General features: G+C 39.0%; 1 protein-coding gene across 2 annotated transcripts in view; it reads left to right on the plus strand.

Moving 5' to 3' along the window:
* Positions 1–21,816, plus strand: part of LOC124305321 (alkaline phosphatase-like) — a 236,204-nt gene that overhangs the window by 141,486 nt on the left and 72,902 nt on the right. The window contains exon 1 of one of the 2 annotated variants that reach the window (XM_046764611.1): positions 12,969–14,206. The exons of the other annotated variant lie outside the window; for it this stretch is intronic. Coding sequence (XP_046620567.1) covers positions 14,128–14,206 — 79 coding nt within the window. The 5' untranslated portion in view covers positions 12,969–14,127. Of the gene's footprint in view, positions 1–12,968; positions 14,207–21,816 lie in introns of those variants that run through there. 2 annotated transcript variants of the gene reach the window in all.

Raw genomic sequence — 21,816 nt, forward strand, 5'->3', positions numbered from 1 at the left:
GCCGTGAATGTTGACGAAATTTTTACGCCAGGAGAGACGAGCGGAGCAATAAACCGATAGTTTCTAACCTTAAGCTTTTGTATTTGAGCTTTCCGTGAATATGAACAAGTGTTCGCAGTGTTAGAATACCGATGAATGAATGTTACTTTGTTGTGATTTGGAGAATTTTTTAAATACACAGACACGGCGTGAAGATTGCGTTGACTCGGTTGGAGAAAATTATGAACTCGTCAAGAAATGATCAATTTCATTGCAGAAAGAATATTCAATCGGGTGAGGTTGAGAAGAAAGAAAAAGATACTTTCGTTGGGTTTTTTTTTTGTTTCACAAAAATCAATTCTTCGCAACGCTGATTGCTCGAAGTAAAAAATTTTTATTTAATTCAGAAATCTGTGTGTGTGGATTTCATCACGAATTTTTTATACTTCTTTTTGAAAATTAGCTTACATTTTTCAGGAGGTTTCTAAGGTAAGAGCCGAAGGAATGTCGGAAATATAAAAACGAAGTCATTTTCGAATCGTCGATATATTCTTCTGATTGCAAGTTTTGATGCAGTGGATTTTTAACAAATTGAAATTTTATTGCCGGGAACGTTTTTATTTATTTTTCTAAAACGAAAGGTCGAATCAAAAATCTGTTCCACACGAGCCTAGAGTATGTATTACCTAACGATTACAAAAAGTCTGGGTTTTTGTATTCAGTTTTGCCAATCGTTTTCTGTACAGCTCCACTTTAACCGATGACGTGACGTACGGGACTTAATTTTTAAGATAATTGCATTTTTCTGTTTTTTTGTTTCAAAGCGGAAATTTTCAGCCGTCGAATGCATTTTAGTTTCATTCTATTCCGTCGATTAGTCTAGCCACAATGAAACAATGAAATGATAATTTTCTACTGCTCTTACCTCAGAAACCTCCTTAAAAAAAAAAAATAAAAAAAAAATGAAGTACGATAAAACAAGCCCTACAATAAAACCGTTGGTTAGAAACGGGGTATAAAATTGAATGTTATTACGGGTAATAACAGGCCTGTATAATTTCAGGCTTATTCGAGTTTTCGTCAGTTCTGAAGGCCGCAAGAAACTTTCGCCCCGGATCCGAGTGAAAAAATATTCATCAGGCCAGCTGCCGCTGCCACGGCGCGTTAACGTTTCCTGGCTAATTCTTATTTTTGCAACGATCCAATTTATGCAACAGACAGCGCGAAACGCGCCGACCAAGAAACGGGGATAACGTGTTTCTCTCTTTCCGGGTTCGGGTCATCGCGCCCAAAGAGAGTGTCTTCTATCGCCACGAATATTTCGCTACGTTGTAGAATGACGGAGCGAAACGCACCGAAAGAGTCGATTTGAATGGGAATAATAACAAGTTTCCGAGAGCGAATCCGCCTCTATACATATATTTTCCCCTTCAACCACCCCTCGCTCCGTATCCAACGAATTTACATTTTTTTTTTCTTCCCTCTTATCATACACTCTCGAGGCTTTTATCGCATCGCATGAATCTCCGCTGACTGCGGACGAAAATCTGTTCGCGTCGGCCAATCAGCGAGATGAAAATAGGAGAAAAACATTTTTTGGCCGACGGAAATCAGGCTTGACTTGGATTTTAAAATAAGCGGCTTTAGGCTGACCGCGAGCCAGCCTTCGAACTTCCCGTTTTCACACTGCAGATTTCAAGTTCACATGGAATAAATATTAATATCGAATTCGAATTTCGAACTACAAATTCAGACTCGAATGCTATATTACAGGAATATATTACGATTTTTTTTTTCTTTCTTTTTATCCATCGTTACAAATTTTGGAAGTCCGACCTTGGATTCGTTACCAATTTCTACCAAAATCCGAATGTTTTTAGATTTTTTCTCACTACGTTGGACTTGCCAATTTGAATTTCGCATATCTGAATTCCGATCCGTGATCAGCGACTCGAGAAATTTCCGAGTACCGATATTCGTAAAAATCTGAATGTTTTTATTTTCTTTTGGCATAATGAATACGACAAATATAAATTTTGCAAATATTTCCTCTGAAAACAGAGAAACGGGAAGTTGAAAATTTAATTATAAATTGGTCGTTCCTCGTGGCGTATTTTAAGGTTTCATTTAACCCTTACGCTGTACATCGAGGTCAAAATGACTCCATAGTATGTTCCCCGTAAATTGCAATTGAAAAACATTCAAAACAGTCCAATTTGATCGAAGATGAATAATGAAGGACCGTAAAAATCTTTAATTCGTTCTCTTCTTCCAAAAATCCAACTTCACTCACTAAAATAAATACCTTTCTTCATCGCACAGTATCTCTGGATATTGTTTTTTCTAAGATATCTGTGTCTTGAGCATTACTCAGTCGACTTTGAGTTCAAAATGTTGAAAATTCATTGAATCATGATTTTTTGAGTAAAATGATCAATTTTCCCGGTATTTCGTTGTTTTATGGATTTTTTTTTTTTTTTGCATACTCAAAATTTCATTCTGCTCAATATAACCAACTTGCTTTGAAATTTCCTAGCTAAAGACATATTCCGCATTTTTTTCAAGTTACTCGAATCGATATCTCCGTTTCTGCGCAATGATTTTCGACGTTGGGTCTCCAGTGACCCCGATGTGACACGTTTGTGTTACACACAGGAGGCATGGCATATCCAAAAGGTTTTCAGTGATTCCTTTTACGACGAAAGCGTTCCTAATAAAACCTTACAATTCACACGATGACGAAAACCATTTTACATGTCATAAAACTAATACTCGAACAATCGTCACTCGGCTCGATTGTATCCCGCGGGATTCCGCCGGGTCAGGGAGAGCAGTCCGAGGGACAATGGAACCGACTCGAATTCCCTCGTTAGTCCTGATTATCGAGCCAGCTCGATGTACATACGACACCTGTTTCCGACTTGCGGATGCAACGTCACGCGCTGACATCTGCAGCAGTTCCAACGCCGGATGTACCGAGCTGAATGATCTATCGCGAATAACGCGTCTCAAGCCCTGCAGAATTCATCCGCTTGCCGTCGCATTTTCGTATCAGGTACGCGGAGAAATTTTACGCTTCACGGACCGCGGCCTCTTCAAATCCGAAGGAAAGCTGCATCTATGCTGATAAAGCTGATGAAAGTGTACCGATTAATCTTGAGAGAATATTGAGAGTTTCGAATGACTCTGCGGAATGGTGTACAAGTAATCGAAGAGTGTAATCGGTATCGTATTTTATGTATTACGGAAGTTGAACCGTTTGCCGAAATTCAAATCACAAATATTAGATTTTGCGGGTGTTTTGGGACGCGGTTGAAGCTCCGGATTTGAAAACTTTCGAGAGCGCCCAAATTCTGAATTTTTTGCTGGAGAAACTTGGAGGAAAGAAATCAAACTTTGACGAAATATCGAATTTTCGTATTGATCGAAAACCGATGCTCCATATTTTTACGTTTGGAATTTTGGTCATTCTGATTTTCGTTTTTTTTTTTTTTTTTTTTTTGATTTTTCACACCCACTCGTTGGGTAAACTAAGCAGTACGAGCATATTTTAACATTCGGAATATTACTCTATCGTAACTTTATCTTTCGAAACTTTGTTCTATTCCAACTTGAATTTTCGAAACCTTGAACCGTCAGGTTTTCGACCATTCGAGACTTTATTGTTTCATCAGAGTTTGATTTCTTCACTTCAAGTTCCAACTTCAACCCCACCCCGATATTTCGGAGGAAATGGTTCCTCGGGCTATCGAAAATACCCGCGACTTGCGGTATTTCGATTGAAAACATGAAGCGGAATTTTACAGACCGGTGGAGACAAGGTTCGGTGTAGAATCACCGAAGATGAACCAACGCGATGCTTCGAAGCAAAGACGCTTCGTATCACCATAGCTGTGACAGTTGCACACATTCGTGTACGATTCGGGATACGATGCATGCATTTCAGAGGCGAAGTGCTGATGGATCAAAAGGGTTGTCAATTCCTTCGAGAACACAGCGAACGTTGAACGACAACTGTGAAAATATTTCATCCGTCCGCAAACGAATTTCCCCAAAAGATTAGGAAAAAAAAGGCTTTTATTTTTGCGGAACTTGCGCGTGGCGTTTTTGTAAGTCCTGCAGGAAGCAGCGATGTCCTTTCAAAGAATCGACCTTCGGTTTCTTCGGGATTCCTGACAGAGAGAAAGAGAGAAGGAGATAGATATATACGGATAAATAGACAAGAGAGAAGGGTTAGCAAAAGATTCACGACTCACGAGACCCGATATGTTATTCGATACGCAAAAATTTCCTACCACGCTACGTATAAAGTAGGTACATATAACCCCATGCACTCTCAGAGCGACCGGAAGAGGCTATTTTTCGTGCCGCTATCTGAACGCGGCCTTTTTATATACATATACGGGGCATTCCACTCCAAACCGACCCTACGTCTGACCCTTCCTATCGGCAATTTTGATTTTTTTTTATATTTTTACGCATGGTTTATAGTGTACAAAAAATCATCTTTCACCGAGTTTAACATTTTTGGGCCACGGGTTTGACTTTTACTCCTCACAACACGCGCGAGAACCCGATTATCGAACGAATAACCCCGATCGATTGGATTCAAATTTTCCTTACGAATTCTTTGTTCATTCCTGTACTCCACAATGTACTTAAAAATAAAACAAATCACCGACGGTGAGGGTCAGACGTCGGTTTTGGACGGAATGCCTCATATGTACAACGAAGAAAAATTTCTCCAAATGACGAAAGTGATCGATTGTCCACTTTCTCTTGGCGACCAAGCGATCTAATTTATCCTCGGTCCTCGTCCATCATACTTTGCCCCTCCTCATATAAAACTACCGCGCAAGGCCAAGTCGCAGGTCTATCGGTCAAAAAACGTTGTATTATATATATTCTATAGAGAAAAATGCACCCGCTTCTCCTCCCGAGTTTCGTACAACTGCCGATACGGTAAATTTTTACCAAAAATCGCTGTCGTGTAAAATTGTTAACTTTTGTTTTAGGTACCGTTTATCTCCGCTCGACTGTTAAAATTTTTATAAATTTGAACCCACGCTTCCGTCCGGCTGCGCCACGCGGTCTGAATTTTAACGGTGACCGTTGAAAAGCCTTCGTAATTTCCGTCGTATTTATTCATTTCGTTAATTTATTTGTTCAATCTTTATTTCAGGCTTTTAATACCTCGTTCTCATTACCGAAGCCGTTCTATCCGGGGTCGACCGAGGCCGCTTCGCTGATCCTCGTCCTCGTCCTCGTCCTCGTCCCCTTCGCCTACAACGAGCCATAAATATGAAAGATGAGCGCAATAAAGAAGCAAAAATGTGAGTGTCTTATACGAGTGCATTCCGAGGGTGAACGAAACTCTCAGCTGTCTCGTTACTCGGTCTTACCTCCGCACTATATACGAGTACCTTTATTCCTTATTTCTTTCTTCGCATCTCTTCGCAACATCGCTTCCTGCTTCTCTGCATTTTCTTCCCTTTTCTTTTCTCTACTTCACTCTTATCTTCTTTTCCTTTTTTTTTTTTTTTTGTTTTCGCTTTCCGCGCCCATTCGACTCGATTTTTTTCGCCGTCCGTTCCTCCTCCTCCTCCTCCTTACGTCGGAGCGAAAGATTTATGCTCAACGAGGGTTTCGTACACGTGTCACTCAAACCCCCTCGCATTACGAATTTTCGATGGCTTATTGTCCGAGTCTTATTCTTCAGACCCACTTTGCCGCAATGATTACTCTCCGTTCTTCGCTTGCTTCTCTTATTTTCGAGGCTGGTTACCTTCCTTGTATTCGAAAACTCGTCGCGGAAACAAACTTTACAAATCTCGAGTATCGCCGAGCGAGCCGTAATTTATTCTCGTCGAATTTATCCCTCTTTCCATACATCTGTAACTACAGCGATCCGCGGAAGCTTTTGTGTTTTCGATTAATCACACCGGTTAGATAGAATTTTGAGTCTGGGTTCTAGATGTCAAGTTTTGTTTTTTTTTTCTACGTAACTAATAAATCAAAAAATAGTTTTATTAGATAAAGTTTGTTTCTGAAGAAACCAGAACGATGTTTCAGATTTTAAGAAAAATTACCTATTTTCTGAAACATTTATTCTAAATAAAAATTAAACGTACTTCAGTTTTGCATTTGAATCATTTTTATTCAAAAATAATAATTAATAATAAACTGCAAAAGTAAAAGAATTGATAAAATAAAGTTTAAAAATGAACATTTTTCATACCTTTTCTATCTTCGTACGGACTTTTTCGTATCAAACCCCAAAAAACCCCAAACGTGATCTCCCATCAGGCTCTCATTATACTGCCCCTGATAGCGTTAAGAAAACGGTTTTCTTTTTTTTCCGAATATGCACCCATATTTAACTTATTTATCAACGTGAAAAAGACAAAAACAAACTTTACAATTATTAAACGAAGGTTTCAGTTATTAATCGATGTGCGGATCGAAATTTATTTATTTCAATTGAAAGTCAAAAAAGAAAAATTATTTTTTGTTTTCGAACCGTCTTATTAAAGCCTCGCCGAGAGCTGCGGATGGGGGAGGAGAAAAAATGAGGGATAGTAATTACAACCTAGACATTGAACGATCGCAGAAGCTACTCGTACAAGAAAGTTGTAAGCCCGACTTGTTAATGGCGTTAAAATATTGAAGCAGGAAATGGTAAATGCATGTTTTATGAGTACCGCAGCTGCACGCGTGCCTTGCCGCGAACGAGGCATAAACGCACGTGAGAAACGTTCGGAAAAGCTCGCGGCCGACTATTTCCAGTCTAATTCTAGATGCGCTATATATACGCGGATAAATATGACTGGCCGCATATCAGTCGCTTATGAATATTTCATATCTGAAAGCATTAAGCTAAAAATCCCGGCGTCAAAGGACAGGAAACACACGGCTCTGATTGCGGCTCGAGTCGCGGCGACGCGACTTTCGAAGCGGGCGGGTGAAAGAAAACGAAAGAAAACAGAATGAAAACGGGAAAAAAATAGACGCGTGCTGATAATTGCAGGGAATTCGCAACTATTTAAAGTATAAAAATATCTATTATACACCGTGCCACTTGGGGATAAGCCCTCTTCGTCTGCTTTTACAAAGCTCTCGGGTCAAGTGTTGCACCTGATGAGGGAGGAAATCAAACAACTCGAGTCTCTGCAACTACCCGAACTCGTTCACGAACCCGAAGAGTCGAATGCGAAGCGAATTTACAGACTGCGGAAAAAATCAGAGCTAAATATACCAGCCTAGTGTCTGATATAAACTGGTTGGACCAAATTAAAAGTCTTTCATTTTTGTCTGCGAGATGACGGAAATATGGAAATTTTTTTTTTTCCTACTTGCAGAAATAACGAAGCTTCGTCGTACAGAAATAGGAGAGAAAATGAATGTTTGTTTTCTTAGATGCAACAAAAAAAGTGGGCGGAACAAACACTTCATCCTATTTAATTACAGTGTTCGGGATATTCAATCGTTTTTGTTTTACGTTCAGGGCTTGTCCTCCTTTGCCGTCACCGATTCAAAATACCTAGTTATGAAAATCCGATATGCGATGGTGAAATAAATGTGAAAAATATGCAACAATTTCCATGTAAACTGCGCCTTTTGGTCATCCGATGTATCCGCTATATTTCCCGTTAATTTTTCAACCTTAAAAATTCCTTTTCCACGTTCTCTTTTCAATTTAACGTAGGATCGAGAAAATGGCGCACAGATGTAACCCTTTTACGAGGTAGGATTGAATCGTTGAACGAGCTGGGTTTCTGCACTGAAATGAATCGAATTAACCGTGGCGAGGCACTTCGCACCGGTACTTGCATAATACATTTCCCAGTTATAACCGATGTTCCTGTATAGCGGGGATAATTTAATGGCGGTTTTTAAAACCCGATCGCGGGATCGAATCTTGAATTCGGTTTGCGAAATATAAGCGGCGTGCTTCGAACAGGGTCGCGAACCAATTAGTCGGATTTCATTACAGGATCAACGAAGCGGTTGAATCGTAATTTTTTCCCTCACGTGAAATCAATTCGCATTTTATATGTCTAAACGCGTGCTTGTGTCCCATTTTTATTAACCTCTCATAATTTTACTTCAATCGACGTACATATTCGCCAGTGGGAAAAATCGGGCTAAAGAAAAAATCGCGGTACGTGTAGAGGTAATTATATAAACGAGCGTTACGTAATCTAGGTTTCACGTTTTAAAAATTTTACCGATCAGCTGAGTGGTAACAGGAATTCGCAATGAAAAGTGGATTGAAATAAGGAAGAGTAGGAGAAAAAAATATCGGAGGGAGGTAAAAGTCACCCGCTCGATTATTCAAATTTCAATACATAAATCGCGATTTTTGCCCGTTATTTTCGTTGCGAGGTTTTTCATTTCCTCTCTCCCTCTCTCTCTCTCTCTCTCTCTTGTTTCCTTCTCACAATCTCTCAGCCAAATCCGATAATCTCGCAAGTACGATTCTCCGAGTGAGATACATTATTCAGGTTCAATGCCACCCGCAACCTTGTTTCACCGATCGAACAGTAGAGAAAAGAAACAGATAAAATAAAAGAAAAAAAAAAAGAAATACAGTGAAAATTTCGAATAACACACAGTAGTTGAAATGATTTATTTCAATTCCATGCATTTTATAAGCTGCTTCCGGACAATGCACGCATTTTAACGGATTATGGAAGCACACTGAATGAAGCACCAGCAGCAGCACCATTAATTCGCGGTAAAATTTGAAACAAGTTAAAACCCCTGGGATTTTTGCTACCCTATATTTGTTGAAATAAAAAATAATGATCGGTTCGATAATTACACGCCGTTTTCAAAATAATGATAAAATGATATCGGTTGTATACACGGAGAGAAAAATCTGAGAAAAATTACCCTGCTGTTACTATAATCGTGATGTAAAAGACACTTAATGCAGTTTTTACCGTGCTGCCGAAATACATAGTTTCTAAGCAAGGTAGTAATTTTTTTCATAAAAACCTATAATTTTTGTAACATGCGTCAATAAAACCTGCATCAGGTGTCTTTTACATCACGATTATAGTAACAGCAGGGTAATTTTTCTCAGATTTATCTCTCCGTGTAGAAACCGATTTCCCCTCACGCGTTTCCCGCGCGTAAAGTAAAATATTCTACCGACAATAATTTCTCCTTCCTTTTCCACGATTTTCTCCGACTCTCCGAGCGAATCGATGTATCGAGGATAAGAAAAAGGCGAACGACAAACCCAAAGTCACGCGGCTTTTGTACCTGCGGCGGATGAAGATCCTAAGAAAGAAAAGAGATTCGGAAAAGTGGGCGGAAAATAGGCCAGTCTGGTTCCGGCGATAAGAACTGAGTGTGGGATTTCGTCTTCTGCTGCCGCGGTACCACGCGCCTACATTTTCCGAGATCTGACGCGCTAAGCGCGACGTAGATAACCGGCCAAATAGATTCCTTCGGACGCTAAGACCCCTCTTTATATCCGCGTATAAACTCGCACCTACTTCGGTCTCTGTATTTTCGAAATCCGGAAAAAGAATGTTCCCTTGTGCTTCGTCGAAAGCTACGGAGCAACTTGAAATTGCCTAATATAATGTCAATTTGGGAAAGTTTTAAATCCCCTCCCCTGTTTTACTGCCGCGTTTAATAATACACCTGTAATTAATCTTCCGCGTGTCAAATATATATATATATATATATATATCAGAGCTTGATTATACAACTTGAATATACAATATATGTATATATAATTTATACACGAAGCCCTAAATATTTCATTCCCCCAAGAGCGTTTTCCTCCGTGGCTAACTGGCTGGTTCGCTTCCTCCCTTCGTGATGATGAATTTACTTTTCTCCGTATCAAAAGTTTTCGAACTTGGCTAAACTTCGGAGGTCAAGTTTAATCATCGCTCAAATCGCAATCCGTTTTCTCGATAGATATGTATATATATACATATATATTAGGCATTTCACCCCAAACCGACATACGTCTGTCCCTCGGCATCGACGATTTTATTTATTTTTAAGCACGGTGTAGAGGGTACGAAAGAAAAAATAATGTTTCACTGAATTTTAGATTTTTTGAACCACGGGTCTGATTTTTACGGCTCCCAAAAACACGGAAACCCAACTTTCGAATGAACAGCCTCAATTGATTGGATTTAAATTTGTTTCATCGACTCTTCGATAAAAAAACGACAATTTTGAGACGAAGGTAGAAGTGGGCAAGCTTTTGTTTTAGAAGCTACAGGCGAAACGAGTAATTAAAAAATTAGATGAATCGAATAAAATATAAATTTGTATTTTATACGATTTTTCTCACTTTTGTAAAATTTTAATACAACAAAATGATAATAGCAAGGCTTTTCGTTGGGATGTAAAAGAACTGAAGTTGACGGTGCGGAATTTTATCAAACAAATCCATGTAGCCGGAGAGTAATTAAAGACGACAAACTGACTAACGATAAGTAAAAAAAAATTTCACTGAATTCTGGTGCGAACACTGCAGGAAAAATCATTTGCCGTAAAAATCAGCCATAGTATATTTAAATAACAGAATAATATACATCGTCTCTATAAACAATTATTTCATTTTCTTTGTTGTAAACTATTGTAATTCGATATTTTTCCCCCCTCACGTTGAGAAGTCTTCTCACATTTACGTTTTAAATTAATTCGGGCTATTTGACTTCGGTCACAGTATTTTTGATTTCGAATTTGTTGTCAAATATCCGTAAACCATGAAGATGTAATCTTAAAGAATGCACTTTTTTAGCTGATAAATAGCTTTCAGAAAGTCTTAACATATTCGATCGATTCCCTGGATTCCGTTGCGGTCGGGTGTCCACCTTTTTTCTCTCCCCTCCTTCATTTTTTTCCTTTTCTTTTTTCGTAATACCGCAGACATCAGCCGGCCCACGTATTTGTCAGCCGTCAACCCAGCGGAGATCGTAGAGCCGACGGTTGTTCGTCACTATCTAGCGGTGGGGAATAAGCCGTTGAAAGGGTTGGGGAAAAAGAGGGACGGAAAAGCGTTGAGGAAAAAGGGCAGGATAATGAAAGAATCAATTTTGTTGGTCGGAAATAACGACTCGTCTTTTATCAAAAGTCGAATATGTACCCAGAAATTTATTGTTGAATACAGCAATCGAAACACACAGAGGGCAAAATAAAAACGCTACGAAGCAGAAGAAAAATATCAACAAGTATATGTAACAAAGCTGAATGTCGTGCAATAATCCCGTGTATGATTAGCGTTTAAACGAGCAACGCAGATCTACAATAGCGGCCATTACATCGTCTGCAGGTATAAAGCCAGACACTCAAGACGAACGACCTGCTCGAATGGGGATCTCATTTGAACGGTTTTCTTCTCGGCGATAAATTCTACCCTACACCTTTGAATTATTGACACAACGGTTATTTCTTGCTTCATTTCGGATCGCATACTGACCCGTTTGAATTTTGAAAACTCCTTTCGAGGTGGAACTTTTCACAATATTTTTGGAACTCGGAGTTCGATCTGTTTCACGTTTAAGAATGGAAAAATATTTTTGGGTTTTTTTTTTTTTTTGGATTGATATTTGTCCTTAAACTCGAAGCAACGCAAATTTTAAACAACGAATCTATCGATCGGGTGAAGAACTGTTCTGTTCTACTTTCGATGAAAGATTTTCGAATTCAGGCTCAATTAATTCAGTCGAAAGAAAATTTTAATTATCGAAATGAATCTACCATCTTTCAAAATTTCTGCAAATCTGTGAGTACCGAAACTTGGAAAATTTTACAACTACCATGCAGGCTGTTGTAATAACCAAAGAAATATACCTGACAGACGGTTAAAATATAATTGTAATAAGACTTGTTCTCGGATTCTTTCCAACAACGATTAAATTCAAAGAGGTATGATTAAAAATAGTTTCTTTTGCAGAATTATTGGTCTGGAAAACTAGAATTTCAACGATAGTTTATAGAAACTATAATACAGTACAGCTATGCAGCTTGCCGGAATACATATTCAATGTACAATAGCCAGATATGGGAATCCGAAAATTAGTACAAAAACGAACCGAATTGATTATCAATTGCGAAGAGACAAAATGAATTCTACCTATTCTCTCAAAGCCATATACCACGTTCAGCACAATTTAAAAATCCTTTCAAACTAATCGAAAGAACGGGTTCATCCGTGTCATAATAATCCACTCGCTGCGGTGCAAATATATTATTTATACAAACATTATCACGATTCGTAGGTATCACAGTTTATTTATTTATTTATTTTTTTTTCAACGAAAGAGGGAAAAAAAAATTGCCGATTCGCCGACTATCGTCGGTGCCGATCTCCAAATTATAAAATTATACCACAGGGCGCATAAATATTTGGGGAAGGGTTGAAATTTCGATTTTAAAAAGTTTCGAAATCGCCTAATTTCGAAATATTTTTTGGCGATATAAGAAAACCAAAAATCGAAATGACCGTAATTCCGAACGTAAAAATATCGTGAATCCAAAACGAAGAAAGATCAAAGTGGTGAAATTCAACCAAGTCAAAAATTCGCAGAACTGAAAATCTTGGATCATTTTCAAATTTTCTCACTCTCGCACTTTCGGAACTTTGACTCGTCGGAGTTACGCCCTTCCGGAATATCGAGCATCGTCAGAGTTTGATTTCTTTACTCGTAAGTTTCCCCGCCGAAAAATTCGAAATTCCACGCTCTCGGAAGTTTTCAAATTCGGAATTTCATCCCCACCCCAAATATTAATCTCCTTTCACAAATCTCCCGTCCTCCCATTCGTAGCATATGACATTTTTTCCGCACGTCCGTCGCCGTTTAGCGAACGCGGCTGTCGCTACACCTCCGTCTTCCCCCCCCTCCCGCCCCAGCGGTCTTTTCGTCGCACCCACGCGGGCGCCGCGACGCCGATGGGTGGGGATAGGCGAAGCTGCTCGGTCCCGAATCTCCCAGAGTCGCGTAAGCGTCCACACGGCGTCGAGTTATCCGTAGGATCGCTGTTAATCGCCGGGCGGAGGAGAGGAACAGTTTTCTTTTTTTTCTCTCTCTTGTCATTTGAAGTGAAAATTTAAGGTTTTCGTATTACGTACTGTAATAAATCTGACGAAAAAACAGGGTGCCTTAGTGCAGAATGTAATCGTGTTTGAGCGTGTTTCGTAAACGTTGAAGAAATTTTGTGACAGAATAAATAATCTGCGTGTGATTAAATATACGCGAATTACGTTTGTTGGTACGTAATAATAAACACGTGATAACGTTTGGTGATTCGTGTTTCGCGCTGTTTGTTTGTTACTTATTTTCATTCTTTTCATAAATCATTAAAGTGAAGTGCGATGGTGAAAAGATTTATAAATTATTTTGTAAAATTGTGACGAGCTGTTGTGAAGGATTTCTTCGCGAGTATTGAAGTTTATTTCCTCGTCCTCGTCTGTGACGCAACTTTTAACGGATGATTGTTACGTGAATGTCAAATTTAAATAGTAATTTTTACGAATAGACGGAAAAACAAGAGTAAAACAACGAAACGTTTGTACCAACTTTTGTCACATGTCGCCGCGTCGTGTGAATAATTAGTTATTTCGTGTCACGTAAGTTTTCCGCGTTCGCAAATGCCTGACGGTATTTGATAATATCATGCAAAGCGTACTCGCGTATTCCTGCGTTTAATAACGAACTACGTACAACACGAGAATAGGGGTTAAATTAACAAGGGTAGATGAGTGGGAAACGAGTTCGTAATGAGTTCGTTGCTGTCGTTAGGGAATGAGGAACTCAATATCGGGACGGTGGTAGATCACCCCTTTGTGGTGACACCGGATAGCTCGCTTGTACGACGACACGTCAAACCTCTGTAGCGAAGCTTGCGGAGAAGTCTGGGGTGGTGATCAAACGCCGATAATTCATCGGCCGCAATCGTTACGTGCATCATATACGTGTCGCGGGAAAGTTAGCGGTCGCGTTGTGTCTTTAGTGCGACGAGAAGTGTGTTGCGGGACGAGAAATTAGGCGTGTGATCGAGGAAAAGGAAACCACCCCTTTGGACAGGAGGAGAAAAGTCTCGACGTTAACGTAGCGGGGTGATGAGGTCAGGCCGGGGAAAAGCGTAGGAGTTGCTCGCTTCGCTTTGGAGATGAGGCCCGGCTCGCTATCGCCCCCGGTTATCACCGTCATCGCGATTTTTACGGCCTTGACCAGCGCCGGCGATCAAGGTGAGAGGTTTGAATTACGTCCGAGAGAGGAGAGAGTCGGGTGAACGGGGCGGGGGCGCAGAAACGCAAGGGACCAAAAAGTAGACGGGGTGAAATTCCGAAAATTGAATTACAGATAATCGTTGACAACTTGACGCGATGATGTATCGAATGAATTAAACATATGGGAGAAAAGACGTACCGCTCGAATGTTATTGCAAAAATATATTTTCTATTCCTTTGCATTATTTGTTTTCTTTGATGACACGCATGATCGTCTAATACAAGAAGATAATCCTAACGAAACTAGCATCCGGTTGACGAATTTCACAAATTCCGAATTTTCAGGAGATTCGGTTCGTTTCAAGGATCGATATTTTCCTCGTTCTGAACTTTGATTATCGACGTTATCCTTTGGTTGTTGAAAGTATCAGCCGTTTTCAATTTTCAATTTCGGAACATTCATTTTTCTGTATCTTCACATTCTGTGCTTTTTTCAATCGGAATGCAGACTGTTCTGAAAATTGGTTTTTTTTTTTTTTAGATAAAAGAGCGTTTGGTTAAACGAACTTTCGAGAAAACGGTTATCCTACTGGGTTATTTATCCCAAATACCAATTTCGCAACTCTGAACATTCTTCATTTTAGAATTCGTATATCGAAAGTTTCGTGTTTTCGACCACTCGACTTTTTCGCCTTTCCGGTTTTAGACCCCCACCCAGGTATCCGCCCCGTTTCACGGGGTCTTTTAGGTCCTGGGGCCGACTTTCCGGGACCCGGGGTCCCCGTTTTTCGCGTCGGACCGTGAAACGTTGTTGTACCCAATTGTACAAGCCCGCTCCTTCAACGAATGGAATATCACTTACAAGCTGCGTAATAACCGGCCAGCGATTCGGGCTTGACTTTCACAGTTCGGTCGAAAAGCGCTCGCACCGTTAAAGCTCGCTTTGTTCACCGTGGAGTTATTTCGAAAGCGTTCACCGTGACTCGGATTTCGAGTGAAATTGATAACCGGAGTGTGAAAAGAGTAAAGGTTCCGTAACGATTTTGGCACGAATAATACTCGGTAAGTGGTGCAAGGGTCTTTATTACAAAATGAAAACTTTTCACTCCTGTTCAAGGATTATCCAAAATCTCTCCGAGGGTACTGAATTTCACTTTTCCATTTACAACTCTACAAAATTAACAATTTTACGTATCACGACGTACTAAAAGTTGCTTCTTTCTTTTTTTTTTTTTTTTTTTATTTATTTTTTATCCGACTCGCTCGGTTTCACCGATCGATCCGTGTAATCTCCGTTTCCTCGCTCACTCTTAGAAGAAGAAGCTACATTTGTTATTTGGATATTGTTTCGACTACAGGTCTCTGCAATCGGTACCTGACGGGCAGTTTGGGATTTCACGTGATTAGGGTTGGCGTCTAGGTCACAGCTTTGGACGAGGGTTCAATTCTCAAATGGGTATTATTATTCAACTAAATATGCGTGCGTACAGATACTTGCTTACGCCCAACCGACCATCCCGAACTGCAACAGCTGGGATGAAACTTCACCGGCAAGGAAAAAACAACCAGACACATTTACCCGATTCTTCCCCCTCCCCCATTACACCCTCGTTTATGCAGGGGTAAAATTTTGCTGCAAATTAACCTCTGCTGGACACCGGAGCAGAAGGCTTTTGTACGTTTTGTATCTACCTAACCTCACATATGTACGTCTAACTTTAATTGAGCTTACTGGGGGGAGAGGTAATCTACTAGAGCAGCGTTGCCTCGGAAGCTACATTTATTGCCTTTCTCTGAAGCCAGGCAGATCCTGAGAGCCGCTCGACGCGCGAACGATTAAAAATTATTTAGATTCGCATTTTACAGCGTAGTTGGAGAAAAGAAAAAAAAAACTAAAAATTATCCTCTATCTCTTCAATTTAAGTTTCTACTCTCATCTGCATATTTTTTTAGAAAATGTCCAGACGATTGCGGTTGCTGATGTTAAGCGAAGAGAATTATGGAGACATATTTATCTTCTTAAAGTTTGTTCGTGGAAAATTTGTTATCAAGGCGTTGATAATTATTGGGGTGAAATATCTCGTTTCTCTAGATCCGTAGACATTGACTTTCAGTGTTGAAAAATGAATTTCAAATCGCGACGAAACGTTCTCTCGAAAACTTTATCCAAAGTCGAATGAATTTTTCAAGATCGTGAATTTTGAAACTTGACTGCAATATGCTTAACTCCGTTATAGTTTTCACGGAGAGTTTAGCTCGAGTTCGTAACTTTGACGAATTTGAAAATTATAGATGAGATCGCATTGAATTTTAATCTCAGATAACTATCTGACAAGCAACCATTCCTTGATGCCCTCAATGTTTGTTTATTCATTTGTTTAAAAAAAATTCTGTGAAAAATTTTGCCAATAAATTATTTACACCCATCTCCCGACTAACTCGTACTCGGAAATTAAAATCACGAGTCGTCCATTGCCTCGGATATTACGTATGAACAGCGTTAGCCCGGGATTTTCGACGCGTGCTTCTACGGAGCGGTTGAGAAATCCCGTTGCGGTTTTATACGGTATATATGGAAGTATGTACATAGAGACCCCACAATCTCTTTCGCGCGACAGATATTCGAGGATCCAGCCTTTGCAGCCCGAGCAAACAGAGCCCGGCGTACTTACCAAAGGGGCAAAGCTTGTTTCTCTCGCGGATTAATTCGAGTTTTCGTTTCTCGGCGCACCGCGTAGCTCCGCCTTTTTGCACTCACGACACGTTTGCAAAATATCCACCGTTTTACCCTGCCTTACAATAAAAAAAAAAAAAAAAAAAAAAAATCTAAAGGCTCGTAACGGAGCTTGCTCAACGGGTTTACGTTTTAAAATTTTTAACGAGATGTATAAACAATGCGTTCATCGTTTTGATGGATTATACGGTATAGGTGCGATAGATGATAAATTGCAAGTGAGATTTGTTGGAATGATGAATAATTGGATCTAGATCTGTGAAATTTTATTAGTCTTCAATGAATTTTAGACCAACGTTTTCCGCGTATCTTTTGTTTTTAGACACATTTTTTTTTTTTTTTTTTTTTGCGAGGATAAGTAAAGTGATAAAAATAATAAATTGACGCGGTGAGTTGAATGAGGGAAAATTGAGAGGAGGTAAATTAGCGCTACGACGTATATGTATAAAGCTATATCATCGTCTCTTGGACAATCTTGAAGTATCATCAAATTTGTACAGTTAAGTGACGGTGTTCCATTACGTTTATTGCCGTGCAATATCGGAGAAAATTATACCTGCCTCCCTTCCATACTGAGAGAGAAAGAGAGAAAAATGGAATTAGGAAGAGAGAGAGAGATTGGAGCATGGTCGTTATTTTTGATTGATTACACCGCGTATAAAGTTCTTGCCCTGTTGGAACGATAATAATTTTTGGTGTATGTAACCGGGAAACACGAGAGATAAATATCGCAACTTCAATGCCGGGGAAACGAGTCAATTTGGAGAAATTGGCCAGTGGAGTAAAACTACATTCTGCAGCTTTGATAAAGTTCGACACTGTCATCATAGCAGATGAAAGACCCCGGAATGCGTTTTCGCCAAATTCTTACACTCGCTTAGGCGCCGTTTAAAAAAGGAACAGACGATTTTTTATAGCAGCTCTCCGTGCTTTTTTCTCCTTTTTATTCCCAGAGTCGCTCCGAAAAATGAATAATTCGCATCGCGGAGAAAACGGTTTTTATTCCAAACCCGTCCGGTCCTCTTTAAATCGCTGATTCGTTACCATTGAACAACAAGTTTTTAACGAGTTCTGAATGGTTTTTTTTTTTTAAGCCTAGTTTTGCTTGGTGAATAACGAAAGAAAAGTGAGGTAAAGAAAAAAAATAATAATAAAAACGGGGACCCTTCGAGTAAATATGTGAAAATATGAAAACAGGCGAACTTGCGAAGAAGTTTGATTTATTACGAAGTTGAAATTGATAAACGTTACTCGTAACGAAATGTTTGATTAAATTCGTTGTTTTAACATTTTCTAACCTTTTTCAAGGAGTAAAGTTATTAGAACACGAGTAGAAAGCTTTGCGTTGCGACACGAATGAATTTCAGAGAATTTCAAATTTTCGAAATAACAATTACTCTTATCAAAACGATAATTTAATTACATCCAGAGATTTCCTTTGCACAATTCTCACAATTTCTCGTCAAGAATCTCGGGGGATGGCGATGGTTCTCAGTCTCGGTGGTGAATAATACAAACCGCACAGTTAATTGTCATAACATCACTAAATATCGTCGGTAAAATATGCAGCTATCCTCTGAGATCTCTGTCCGATATTATTAAATAAATTGAGGAAGTCCTCGTCGAGTTTCCTTGACACAATTTACCCAAGCGTCCCGAATTCCGGCTTACTTACCCACCGATTACCAAAATTTTTCCATACCGTTCCCCACGCTTTATTTTTTTTACGCCGCGCTGCTTACTCGACAAATTCCACTACATGTTACGCATACGTGAGTATATATCGCGCGTGAATTTTGATGAAAATAATTTCGGGACGGGAAGAAACGCGGGACGGTTTCCCGGAGGGATGCCAAATTCCACGTGGACCCTTCCTGCGTAATGGGCCAAGTTATCGGGCGGGATATTCCCGGGGTGACTTGCCCCCGCCACCTTCTTCTTCTTCTTCTTCTTGTTCGTCTCCTCCTTTTCCCTCTTCTTCCACCTCACCGCTTCATCCAGGGCGAACCCTTCTTTCGGCATTGACTACTATCAAGCTTTCTCTCCCGTCAGTGCTTCCCGGTTATTTCAACCCCGGCCGAGGTAGCGAATTTTATCATCCCCTGCCTCTCGCGCCTCCAGGAGCTTAGAGACGGAAGAAAATGGGGAGACGGAGGAGAGAAAACATGCGTATAAATTCATTACCACTGCGAATACGCGCTCCTCGTTCCTTTGATACTCTTACACTTCATTTGTATTGCTTATACAACACGGCTTACGCCGAGAATTTAATCGGATGACATCCACCTCTTTTATCGTCGTTATTTTCACTCTGATGGAAAAAACGAGGTTTGATCCGGGGGCTAGGTTGCAACGAAAAAGGATTGTCTTGGAAAAATATCGTTTCACGTTATTCGAAATTCATCATACTGTGGACGATTTATAGATAATTTACATTCATTTATGTAATTAACCGTGATTAATGCAAGAAAATGCAAACATAAAAAGAAACTGTGCACGAATGCAATATTTCCAGAGTTATCAACAACTGAACTTTATTCTGTATTTTGAAACGCGGTTTTCAATTTCTTTTGATACTCACGGATTTTAACTCGATTGTATCTACATATATATATATAAACTTAATAGTTTTGAAGTAAAGCTTTTTCTTGCTCCTGTTCTCATTTTTATTTAGACCCTTGTTTTTTTTTCTCCTTTTTTTCAACACTTTCGAGGCATTTGCGTACGCGGTTTGCGAAAATCGCCTAGGGTGATAGATCACGAGTCTTCGGAGTCTCTTTGATGTTTTGCAAGCTCGATATATTCGATTTGATCTGAGTTTGTTCGAGAAACTAAACCTAATGCCCATTTCAAACACAATATTGTTTTATCTCTGGGGGAATTTCTTTCAATTTACCTGGGCCCCATGCTTCGAAACCACTATTAACCCTTTGTCTGTCATTTTAGCATATTTGCTAGAATGACGAAAAAAATTTTTTCGAACATCGTTATCAATCAATTTAAATTTAAAAACCCTGAAATAATTTTTAAAATAGTAACGCACTCTAAAGAAAGGTTTTACCGAATTATTTTATTTGAAAAAATTTTCATTTAGGCGTGAAAATTGGAAAATTCTATTTTTAAAAAGTGAAAAATTTGAAGCGGCTGAGAAAAATGATTCTCTTCAACGGGAAAGAAGCTTGCCCGTTAGAGAGTTAATATTCCATTTTTCCTTCGTGTCTTTTTTTCCCCTCATTATGATTTCAGCACTTTTTGAACACGCTGCGAAAAGTTTTTCACGTAAAATAAATCACAGACGATTCAATTCACTAAGAATATTTTTCACGATCCAGCGAAGAAGGAAATCAATGTAGTTATCTTTATGTCCACATTTGTTCACAATCTAAAATTTTCTCTTCAATGAATTCCGATTGGAACTATTCTTCTCATTTCAATAAGAAAAATACCTTTTTTTCTGTAACGGAAGAAATGTATCTTCACGTAGAAAATTAATAATATTCCAAACGTCAATAATAATATGAATATGACAAAAGTAGCTCAGTCTTAGCTTGTTGTGAACAGTTTACTTTCATTGTAGCAATTCAGCTACTTATTATAAACATCTACGGGAAACGGAACTCAGAGAAGTTGAAGAAAATTCTTCCCTCGCCTTTGACTAATTGTATTATATTTAACATTGTCAATTAACGTTGCACGTCGACAATTGTTATACAAATTTCACGGAGATGGAACTTTCTGCGTTATGCCACTTCAAAATTGAATCGTATAATAATATTGTAAATAAAATACCGGTATACACGTACAATTTCGGTATGTAAATTGGTGTAAGAACAGGAAACGCGTTTCGGTGCAAATAACTTTTCACTCCGGTTGAGCCATTCCACGCCAATTCTTTCTTTTTCGCGTGGGAAGAAGATAGAAAAGCTATACATATACTCGCCGCTACCCAGCGAAGATATTATACTTGAAGAAGCTGGCGTCAACCAAAAGTCTCGGAAGTTTAAAAGTTGAAAAAGAAATTGCGATGTTATACTTTATACATTCCTGCTGCCGAGTTTGAGAAATTTTACGTTGAGAAAGAGGTAATTTTTTTTCTTTTTCATCTTGTTTCGTACCAATAACCCACGATTCGCTTGCGAACCTTATATATATATATATATATATATATATATATATATATATATATATATATAAATTTATGAAATCGGCTCTCGCATCAGTTTGCAATCGTTAATATTCATCATTTTTATTCCATCTTTTTCCACTCACTCAACTCCGACCGCCTTTCCCTTGTTTGAATTGAAACTCCAAGCGTTGTCTGACCAATTTTTATTTTGTGAAATATCAAGCCGTATCTCTTGAGCTTTGAATTTAAGTGAATGATTTGGGTCTGACAGTGAGAAAGCATTACAAACAAGTAAAAGAAAATAACAGAAGGAAATTCAAAAATTCACAACACTTATCTGTATTACGTATACGGTGAGCTGAGGTACACGGTATCTATGTATAAAATTATATTTCTGCACGCGATATACATTCCGTTCTGACTTTGACAAATTGCTTTCACATCGACGAATGAAGATAAAAAGCGACCGCAGCTCTTGAATAATTTTTCCCACGGCATGGCACTTTGAGTTTAATTAAATTGAAATTGCAAAATTGTCGGTAAGAATTATAGTCGGATTAAGCGGAGATAAATGAATGGAAAATTCTTTCGTTATACTTCTAATCTGCGAATCATTTAATTTGAAATTGAATCGCAAAATAAATGACGCTGTTCTTACACTCGCTGATTGCAAAGTTGTTCTTTTTTTCTTTTTTTTTTCTTTGTTCTCGCAAGCCTGTTGATTCGGAATCTGTAATTTGATCTAGATAATTATATTTTCTATTCGTC

The sequence above is a fragment of the Neodiprion virginianus genome, chromosome 5, assembly GCF_021901495.1.
Source record: "Neodiprion virginianus isolate iyNeoVirg1 chromosome 5, iyNeoVirg1.1, whole genome shotgun sequence".
NCBI classification, from domain to species: domain Eukaryota; kingdom Metazoa; phylum Arthropoda; class Insecta; order Hymenoptera; family Diprionidae; genus Neodiprion; species Neodiprion virginianus.